General features: G+C 47.3%; 1 protein-coding gene across 3 annotated transcripts in view; it reads left to right on the forward strand.

The window, feature by feature from the left end:
• Positions 1 to 10776: 10776 nt before the first annotated feature.
• Positions 10777 to 11284, forward strand: part of LOC119344432 (glycine-rich protein 2-like) — a 1339-nt gene continuing 831 nt past the window's right edge. The window contains exon 1 of one of the 3 annotated variants that reach the window (XM_037614863.1): positions 10777 to 11284. In XM_037614863.1, the coding sequence (XP_037470760.1) occupies positions 10855 to 11284 (430 nt within the window). In that variant the 5' untranslated portion in view covers positions 10777 to 10854. The other 2 variants (XM_037614872.1, XM_037614869.1) reach the window with 2 other exon arrangements.

Consider the following 11284-nt stretch of genomic DNA (forward strand, 5'->3'; position numbering starts at 1 on the left):
ATTGGATTAGCATGATTATTGTTACTACTGGAAGAATAATATTTCTTACTCTTGTTGTTATATTTTACTTGTGGCATGTAAGTAGACAAGAGCAAACGCTTGGCAATGTAAGAAGAACTTTTCTTCCGAAGATCATCATTGATTGCTTTTAAGAACCCATGTTCTTGCTCTAGGTTGAGCTATTCGAAGCGTAGCTTCTCATGAGTTTTTAAAAGTTCTCGATGATCCTCTAAAGTAGTTTCATGAGCTAACTTAAGAGTGTTTAGTTCTTTAGTTAGACACTCAATCTCCTTCCTATCATTGTCATTTGTTTCATCTTGATTAGCATGATTAATAGCAATTTCATCATAGTTTTCATCACTAGCATTGTCAACAAGTAACTCATCATCACCTAGCAAATCATCTTCATCACTATTGAAATCAATATACTCGAGGTGTGATACCTTAGGGCCTTTAGCCATGAAGCATCTTCCAGTTCCTTCATTTGGCGAGTCAAATATGTCATAGGAGTTGGTTGACCCAAGTGCAAGATCGGCAACACCTTATATTCGGAGTGGGAGTGATAACTTCTCTCGGAGTGGTTTTCGGAGTCAGAACCAGATACCCATTCACCAACATGAGCTTGATGTCTTCGTTTTGTGTAGCTCCTTGATGACTTGCCCTTGCTTTCCAAATCCTTGCTTCTACGAGAGGGTCTTCATTCATAACGATCATCTCTACTCCTTCTCTCTTTTGGAGGTGATTCTTCTCTTCTACTTCTCCTTTTAGGTGAGTCTTATTTTCTTTTGTTGGGAGTCGTACACTCATTGGAGTAGTGTCCGGGTCTTCCACAATTGTAGCAATTTCGATCATGACTAGACGATCTTTTGTCATGGTAGGACCTTGACTTGGAACTTCTCTCTTTGCTTCTACTCTTGTAGAATTTGTTGAAGTTCTTCACCATTAAGCTCAATTCTTCATTGAAGACTTATTTTTCACTTGATGTGGTGGGAGCATCACATGAAGCTTTATAAGCACCACTAGACTTGTTGTGAAGCTCTTCCTTATCCTTGAGTGACATCTCATGAGCAACAATTCTTCCAATAACTTCTATTGGCTTCAGATCTTTGTAATTGGGCGTCATTCAGATCAATGTGCACACGGTACCATATTTTCCATCCAAAGCTGTTAGGATCTTCTTGATGATGAATCTGTCAGTCATCTCTTCACTTCCTAAGCCAGCAATCTCATTTGTGATGAGAGCAAGCCTAGAGTACATTTCAACGACACCTTCATCATCCTTCATTTTGAACTTGTCAAGTTGACTTTGAAGCACATCCAATTTGGATTCCTTGACGGACTCGGTACCTTTGTGCATATCAATCAAAGTATCCCAAATTTCCTTTGCATTCTCAAGACGGTTGATTTTGTTGAATTCTTGAGGGCACAATCCATTGAAGAGGATATCGCAAGCTTGAGCGTTTAATTGCAACATCTTTATTTCTTCCGCAGTTGCTTCACGATTTGGTTCTCTTCCATCAAAGCATTCACCTTGAAAACCAATACACACAATATCCCAAACGGCGGGGTTATGTCCAAGAATATGCATTTTCATCTTATGCTTCCAACTAGCAAAATTAGTACCATCAAAGTAAGGACCTCTATGGTGGTAATTTCCCTTGCTAGACGCCATACTCTCCTAGGTTGTGAAACCAAGGCTATGATCACCAAAACTATGGAAACGAAGGCAAATGGAGACCAAAGCTCTGATACCACTTGTAGGATCGAAAGTATTTCTATGGGGGGTGATTAGACTACTTGACCAAATAAGAATCTAGCCTTTTCCCAATTTTAAGTCTTGGCAGATTTTAGCAACTTAGCACAAGTCAAGCAATCGACCTACACATGCAATTCTAAGAGTGTAGCAGCGGAATGTAAAACATTGCATATGAAGGTAAAAGGGAAGGGTTTGGAGAGGGCAAACGCAATGTGGGCACGGAGATTTTTGGTGTGGTTTCGAGAGGTGGTGCTATTGTACATCCACATTGATGGAGACTTCAACCCACGAAGGGTAATGGTTGAGCGAGTCCATGGAGGGCTCCACCCACGAAGGGTCCACGAAGAAGCAACCTTGTCTATCCCACCATGGACATCATCCACGAAGGACTTGCCTCACTTGGGTAGATCTTCACGAAGTAGGCAATCTCCTTGCCCTTACAAACTCCTTGGTTCAACTCCACAATCTTGACGGAGGCTACCAAGTGACACCTAACCAATCTAGGAGACACCACTCTACAAAAGGTAATAGATGGTGTGTTGATGATGAACTCCTTGCTCTTGTGCTTCAAATGATAGTCTCCCCAATACTCAACTCTCTCACACAGATTTGGATATGGTGGAGAGATGATTTGAGTGGAAAGCAACTTGGGGAAGGCTAGAGATCAAGATTCTCGTGGTTGGATTGGAATGTCTTGGTCTCAACACAAGAGTAGGTGGTTCTTTCTCAGAAAATGAGTAGTGGAAGTGTATGCATGTTCTGATGGCTCTCTCTCAATTGGAGAAGGGGGTGGAGGGGTATATATAGCCTCCACACAAAATCTAACTGTTACACACAATTTACCAAACTCGGTGAGACCGAATAGTGAAGCTCGGTGAGACCGATCTGGTTCAAAATGTGAACGTTAGGGTTTTCGGTGGGACCGACGAGATCAAATTGGTGGGACCGATGCGCTAGGGTTAGGGCAAAACCTCATCTCGGTGAGACCGATCGCACGAACTCGGTGAGACCGATTTCAACAATAAGCAAACAGAGACTTGGTCAAGCAAACTCGGTGGGACCGATCGCTCATTTAGGTAAGGCCGAAATGTTACGAAAAGGAAACAAAGAGTTTGCATTGCGAACTTGGTGGGACCGATCACTCATCTCGGTAAGACCAAAATGTTACGAAGGGAAACAGAGAGTTTGTAATCCCATCTCGGTGAGACCGAGATCCCTATCGGTGAGACCAAACTGATTAGGGTTTCTTGCTATGGCTATGTCAAGTGAACTCGGTGGCACCGGATGGATCAAATTGGTGGGGCCGAGTTTGACTTTAGGTTTACGACAAACGTGGAAATGAGAAAGTGGTTGAGGGCTTTGGAGCATATCACTAAGCATTTTGAGCAAGTAGACCATTAAGCAACACCTCATCCCCTTTAATAGTATTGGCTTTTCCTATGGACTCGATGTGAACTTGGATCACTAAAATGAAAATGAAGAGTCTTGAGCTTTTGCCAATATGTGTCCTTAGCATTTTGAGGGGTCCACATCTCTAGTCCATGCCATGCCAATCATTGAACTTTTTAAAACATTTAACTTGATGGATATTAGTTCAATGAGCTATATGTTGTTATGAATTACCAAAATCACCAGGGATTAATTGCACTTTCATCCTCCCATGCGATCTCATCCATGACGCTCCTCGAGTGCGCATGTATGAAGAAAAGGAGGCCGAGTTGGATCGGTAGGACGACCTGGATGCCGTGGAAGGAGAGCGTGACATAGCTTGGGCTCGCTCTACATTCTATCAACAACAAGCGCAGTGCTACCAGAGCAGGGAAGTTCAGGCGAAGGCTTACAACGTGGGCAAACTAGTCCTCCGCCTCCTTGAGAAGTAGAAGCAGAAGCTCTTACCCAAATGGGAGGGTCCTTTCATAATCTATGAAGTACTAGCAGGAGGAGCATATCGTCTTCGTAATTCTGCAGAAAATTGCCTCGAACCAAACCCATGGAATGTTGTTCGGCTTTGGCGCTTCTACAGCTAGTCCGGTGTCGTCACCTTCACTACCATTTTCTTCATTATAGTCTTCTCTTTTTTACTTTTTGGAGTCGTCACCTCCCGGGCTATGTTCGGATGAACCGAACTGGGCCAGGCTCTTTAAGCATACATCTTCAAATGTAATACCCAGATCTACCCGGGGGGTCCTTTCAAGAAGACAATCAATATACTCTTCGTGCACAAATTCGTCTCTGCCACATTTGCAACCTTCTTGTACCTTTAGAGCCATCATATGCACCAATTTTACTTAAGTTTTTGCCAAGCTGGGTTGCCTGGCTCCTGTGCTTACCCCCTACATTCCCGACTGTTTGGCTAGGGGGTAAAGGGAGCACCTCCGCGATTGTTATGATCGGGTCGTGTCGTGTACGTACCTTAGACGGGTGAAGCCGAAAGCTAGCCTTCTTAAGAAAATAATGGGTCAGCCACGAGCGAAGTGAAAATAATTAGGTGTTCATCATAAAAATCTTGGGGTTCAGTTCCCAAAATAAAAAACAAACTGCATACTATCGATATTTGGATAAAACGTCTATTGTCAACAAGACAAGCCCAAAGAAATGAACCCTTGGAGGAACTATTTTCTTCGGAAGATGTTTCTTACGTTAAAAACTATTACAACATAACTCTCTACACGCGCTTTTGTCTGTTCACACCAAATGGCCGGATTGCCTGGTTACTCGAAAGTGATTTCTTGTTTCTCAGGTCACATAGGAACACTCCCCGACCACTAGTCGGGGAGGCGGAAGCCGATGGCCGGTTAAGACAATGTTTTACAATATGGATCAAGAAAGCTTGATGTACAGTACATTGATACATAGAATCGAGCACCCTATTCCTTATCAATATTATCTATCAAGCTGTCCAGGGCACAATCCTCTTGAGAATATCGTGCAGCAGGCATAACTTGGTCATACACCAGGCGAAGTGGTATTTCTTGCCCATATGGACCCATTGGTTCAAGACGAGCCATATGCTCTGGCTCGAGTTTGGTAAACCGGGTCTTGCCATCGCCCAGGCCTCGCGTGTTCCTTCTCGGCAAGCCGATATCTTCCGTAACTCAAAGGGACGCCAAGATCCTTTGAAACGATTGGATAATTCGGCCATCCCCTCTAGAGGTGTCTCGGTCGGCTATAACGCCTTGACCATGCTCTTCATGGCTTTACGAGATCTCTCGTGTACAATGGACATCTCCTTTAAAAGGTTACCTCCAAATGAGTTGACCTCTTTTTCAGGCCGCCCGGTCAGGAGACCTAGCATAAGGCATTACATGTCCCTCTCATTAAGAACGCTACGAATTCCTACGTATGCATAAGTTAAAATATTACTTACCAAACATGTCGCCTTTCAATCTTTGGTTCTCCTCTAGGGTTGCGCCAATTGAGTTTTCAAACTCTCGATTTCTGCGGCCTACTTTTGGTTCTCTACCTTCAATTTGTTCTTTTCCTCATGACTTCGCGTCAGTACTCGGTGGCCAGCTTCGTGTTGTGACTCAGCGTACCTTTGAGCCTCCCTAGCTGCGTCCAGATCCTTTTGAAGTTGACCTATGGATTCAACTGCTATAAGGAAATCTTGTGTGAAACAAGGTACCCAAATAATTCATGCGTTATGAAACTTTTCCCTCACCATGGGCTTTGCTGGTGAACTTGTTGACCACATCTAGCTCGGCTTTTGAGTCAGCTAACTGTGTTCGGTTCAGCTTGAGGTCCTCGGATAGTTTCTCACTTTGTTCCCTCGAAGCCTACAAAATATCCAGAAATACATATACTCATAGATCCGTAACTCGACCGTCCCGCCCGATTCAAGGCTCAGGGGCTACTAGGTTAGGATTTGTGTTCAGCTTTTAAGCCAATCCTATACCTATATGTTGACGGACAGGAGGCTAGCAATCCCCTCAAGCCCTGTTCGGGCTGCTCCGAGATATGCGTCCAATGAATTAAACGCGTTGAACCCCTGATTGGAAAAAGCAATGCGGCACAAGGATTCCCTCCACCGTCGGTGATTCATCACACTTTCGACTTTGGAATTGGTAACTGAGACATCTTCTGGATCTTCCAAAGGCGGGTCTCCGACAGCACCTCCCGCATTGATCCCAACCCATGTCGAGGACCCAAGTCCGGGGTTATGCCTTGACACCTCCTGGATGTCTTTGGATGGTTGTGGTGGTACTCTTCTTCTTCAAATCTCAATAATGTTAAAAGGCACCTGTGGCGCAATGGCTTCGGATATACTACCTTTGGGCTGAGGGTGCTGCCGATGTAGCTCCCGCTATTGCCTTACACTTGGAAGCTCCATTATTGGCCGACGTCGATGCATTCGGCGCCGCTCCTGTTGGTGTTCGACGCGTGGTGCACCGACCCTTGGGAGTAGAAGTCAGCACACTTGGAGTAGCGTGAGGCAAACACCCTGTTCGGGAAGTGGCCTTCTTGCTACTTACAATGGAAGAGGGGAGGACCCCAGGGTGATCGCCGATGAGGGCCACCTTGGTACCGTCAAGGCTTTCATGAAAAAACACCCCGTCCTCGAAATCGATGGACGTCTCGGGATCATCATGAAATCCTGGGTCATCGTCACGAGAATGGCTCTCCGGTTGAGGACGATGGCAGCTAATGGACTAAACAAGGCGCCTCCAATTTTGTTCAAAAAAATGGTAGATCAGGTAAGTGCGCGGATGAAACATTCGGCATGTGCAATAGGAAGTTGAACTTACCCATTCTACAGGGTTGTAACTCGCGTAGCCGTCCTTGTTCCTTCAACGGGCACACCCTTCTTCTTCTCCTTTGAAGAGATCGACATTGTAGCCATGGCTGCTTGATTATCCGGCCCTTGTCTTTTGTAGCGGGTCGCGTCGCTTGTCCCGTTATAACACCACAGAGGGTGCATTCTTTGTTGAAGAGGTTATACGCACTGAGCTATGACAGTAGTCATCACGTCAATCGTGGTCAACTTGCTGCGGGTTAGCAGCCGGACCTTGGTAGCCAGGACTAGCACTTCGACACTTTCTTTTTGGGAAGGGCTATTGGGCAGCCAGTTGAACCGCTTCTTTAAAGGAGCATTTGAATATTCAGGCAGCCCCACCCAAGCTGGGTCGGATAGGGGGATGTCTTCGATATAAAACCATTTCGAGGTCCATTCTTCGAAACCCTTCTTCGGGGTTCCGATGGGATACCTGTTCCGGATATACGTCATACCTCGGCTCTGCCTACTTCTAAAATTGATCCCCCACGGGTATGGGGGGCGAGACAAAAATACTTCCTCCACAACTCGAAGTGGGCTTCGCAGCCCAAAAACATCTCGCAAAGGGTAACGAAGACGGAGATGTGCAGTATGGATCCAAGGTGAGGTGGTGGAGCTGGATCCCATAAAACTCCAGCAAGCCTCGTAAAAAGGGGTGATGGGGAAGCCTAGGCCTCGTAGAAGGAAAGGCACAAAACATACACTCTCTTCCCTACTTGGAGTAGGGAAGTTCTGTGCGAAGGCCTCGCCATTCACGGAAATCAATCCGGCGCGGACATGAACGAGATCTGCCACAAGGAGATATCCTTATGTTTGGAGATTGCTCATCTGAAGGCGTGAAACTGAATAGCTCGTCCAGTTACCCGGGAAAGGGCCATGAGGGCATGAGGATGAACCTGGGGCGCTGGCCATTTGACCTGAGATTTCTTTGGGATGGTCTTGGTTTCTTGCTTGGGATGGATTAACCGCCTGTTGTGCTTCTGGTCTATTAAATAGCTGCGCCTCTTGGTCCAGGAGGGGCGTTTCTGTAACAGAACGCTGGACTGTTCACCTTCTAAAGGGTGCACGCAAATTGAAGGATGTCTTTAATCCTTGATAAAATTACTACCGAGGGGCCCACAATCACTTGACGAATTAGGAGGTCGTCGGTGATCGAACTACTGAAGCGACCGAACAAGGAAAGGATGACGAACTCGCCCCGCAAGATGAAGACTTTGGGACACGCAAGACGGCTAATGATTACAAGCTCCGGGGTTGGAGGCTAGCTCGGGGGATGCAGAGGGAGTCCTGGACTAGGGGGTCCTTGGGCTGCCAACCTACTTCTTATGGGCCGGACAGGTGGGCCGCTATATGACTACTACGAGACCAAACTACAAGGTGACTCCGTGTCCGGACAGAAAACCCTCGGAGTCTTGGTGTGTCTTCCAAGACAAGATAGAAGATTCGACATGTTCATTTCCCTTGTTGTAACCGACCATATGTAACCTAACACCCCTGTCGCCTATATAAACCAGAGGGTTTTAGTCCTTAGAGGCTAGAACAACAAACACCATCCTACTAGTCTAGGGTTTAGTTCATCTGATCTCGTGGTAGATCGACTCTGTAATCATCCTATACACATCAATATAATCAAGCAGGACGTAGGGTTTTACCTCTTAGAAAGGGCCCGAACCTGGGTGTCCTTCGTCCCTTGTTCCCCATTGATCCAAGATCCACAGCTCGGGACCCCCTACCCGAGATCCGCCGGTTTTGACAACGACACGCGGGGAGCGGCGGTGCTAGGCAATGGCGGGTGTCAGCGGCTGCAGCAACGGTGCAGCAATAGCAGAAGCACTACGCGGGAGCAGCAGGGGGCGCGACCTAGTGCGGACGGTTGCGGGCGCATGCAGGGCAACAACAGCGGAGGCGACAGAAGTAGGGGGCACGCGGACACATGACCCGGGGAGGCCTCGGGCGCGAGGGCGCATGGCGAGCGCGGCCATAGCCGCGGTGACCGCGATCTCACGGTGAGCTCGGCCGCGGGGATTACACGGGCGGACAGGAGCATGGGGGGTCAGGGGAGGAAGGGAAGCTCAGTGTGAGCACGAAGGTGGCTAGGGTAGGGGCCGACGATGGCCAGAGTTGAAGAAGAGGCCCGATCCGGTGATAGAGAGGCGTCCGACGCAAGCTGGGGGCGGAGACGGCGTAGAGGAGAGCGGTGGGGCCCGTGGACAAGCCTCACGACACAGGGTGGCCGGCGACCACGAGGACGATGCGGTCTATGGTGACCACGGCGTAGATGTGTGTGGGAGAGAGCGAGGCAGCACAGGGGAAGGGAAGATAGGGAGGATTAGGGTTCATCCAGGGGTCAAGGGGGAGTCTTGTAGGCGTTGGGGGGGGGGGCTCGAGGGCCGGCACGTCGACAGCCATGGCCAGGGCGGCCTGGATGGCTGCCACGCCCCTGTTTTGTGAACATGGGTAGGGGAAGACCTCCGCGTGGGCTGGGTCAGGCACGGTTGCACTAGAGCCCATGTGCACAGTGCCTGCCTTCTTTTTCTTTTTTTGTTTTATTTTTCTTCCACTATTTTGCACTTTAATTTAGCTCTAAATGGATTTAGTTAAACCCAAAACTTAGCACATAAATACTAGCCTGGGTAATGGGCTAGTACAATAAGTTCCAAATATTTTGAAATGGTTTAAATATTTGTTTATTTTCAAATGGTTAATTTAAATGTTGTTGGTCCTGGTTTTAATTATTTTTAATGCATTTTAATACTACCAAAAATGTTGGTTAATGCATGCAATTTTTCTAGTGAATATTTGCAACTTAACGAACACTTTTAATTTGCTGTTTTATGAAATCATAATTTGACTTGGCATTTGAATTTGAATTTAAGCTTGGTTGGAAAGAAAGTGAGGATTAACAAAACAATTATGATGGCATGGCATCACTAGGTATCTTAATTACATGGGTGTCACACGGGATGAACATGATCACTTCCCGAGGTCACCGTGTGGCACTTTTGCTGGTATTTCGGAAGCTCCCATCTTGGAAGCGCTAGCGTGTCGGGAAGTGATGGCTATGGCTAATAACCTACTCCTTATACGTATCCTTGTTTCGTCAGACCGTGAGACATTGATAAAAGATACCCCCTCCATTCTTAAATACGAAGGGAAGGGAAGGAAAATATACGTTTTGTTTAAGATTTTAATATGAATTAATACAAAGCAAAATGAGTGAATCTACACTCTAAAATATGTCTGTACATATCCGTATGTAGTCCATGTTATAACTTTTTAAAAATTGTATATTTAGGAATAGAGAGAGTATTTCTCATGCATGAGTGTGCGTCATGGTGCTATTATCAAGGAAGTTCAGGCTCGATCAGAGGAGTTCGAAATCTGCAAGGTGAAATTTTGAAGCAGTAGAATAATTCGAGGCACGTAGTTGATATACCGAGGACCAAACAATCATACGAGACATGACACCGAAATTCACCATCATGACTACATCTCAGGGCTTGACTATAGGCACTCCTCCTCACCATACCGCTACAACATCGCACCTCGCCTTTCCGGGCGCCGACACACGCCATCGGCTCCCCCCTACGTGTCTTGCTATTATTTTGGCACATGTATATAAGATGCCTAGAATACAAATGGCTTGTTAGGACATGATGACTCAATATTATATCTACATACCATACGACTCAGAGTCCACTTGTAATCCATCTTTATACACAACATGCGACACAAGTCTAACAACTTTCGCATCAACATGACATTGTAACAGTTCTTATGGACCTCGTTGATCAATGAAGCAACGTCGTTCCCTAATAGATGAAAAAGACAAGTTAACATAGAGGTCTCGCGTCGCGCTACGCATGGAAAATGGAGCACCCGGACATGAACGACTTGCAAGTGCCATGCAGGCCTGCTCAGCTACGTGCCAAGTTCTTTGAGCAAGTGTACTGCTATTACCATCGTCCAAATTTACGTGTCTTAAAATTTATCTAATACTAAAATATGTCTAGATATTATCCGTATCTAGGCAAATCTAAAACAAATAATTCAGGACGGATAGAGTATTATACAGGCAAAGCCACTATGGTGATCTTTTATTTTTTTTGCTAAAAAAAAAGAAGGCAAAGCCACTCTGGGCAGTGAAGCCAGTAGGCCCAGTTTAACTGTGTGGTTGGGCCACTGTTTGCCCCCGCCCCCCTGCAAAGCCACTGTACAAGCCCAACTAAGAGGCCTATTTATATCGACCCCCACCTCCTCCCTCAGCATCCACACCGATCTAGGGTTTCCTGCTAGGGTTTTGGTCCTTTGTTTTCGGCGGCGCAAGATGGGGGAGAGGGTCAAGGGAACCGTGAAGTGGTTCAACGTCACCAAGGGGTTCGGCTTCATCTCCCCGGACGACGGCGGCGAGGACCTTTTCGTCCACCAGTCCTCCATCAAGTCCGACGGCTACCGCAGCCTCAACGAGAACGACGCCGTCGAGTTCGAGATCATCACCGGCGACGACGGACGCACCAAGGCCAACGACGTCACCGCACCGGGAGGAGGGGCGCTCTCCGGCGGCTCCCGCCCTGTCGAAGGCGGTGGTGACCGCGGGGGCCGTGGCGGCTACGGAGGCGGCGGCGGTGGCTACGGCGGCGGCTGTGGCGGCTACGGAGGCGGTGGTGGCGGCTACGGCGGTGGCGGTGGCGGCTACGGTGGCGGTGGCTATGGAGGCGGCGGTGGCGGCGGCCGTGGGTGCTACAAGTGTGGCGAGG

The sequence above is a fragment of the Triticum dicoccoides genome, chromosome 1B (genome assembly GCF_002162155.2).
Source record: "Triticum dicoccoides isolate Atlit2015 ecotype Zavitan chromosome 1B, WEW_v2.0, whole genome shotgun sequence".
Taxonomy (NCBI): domain Eukaryota; kingdom Viridiplantae; phylum Streptophyta; class Magnoliopsida; order Poales; family Poaceae; genus Triticum; species Triticum dicoccoides.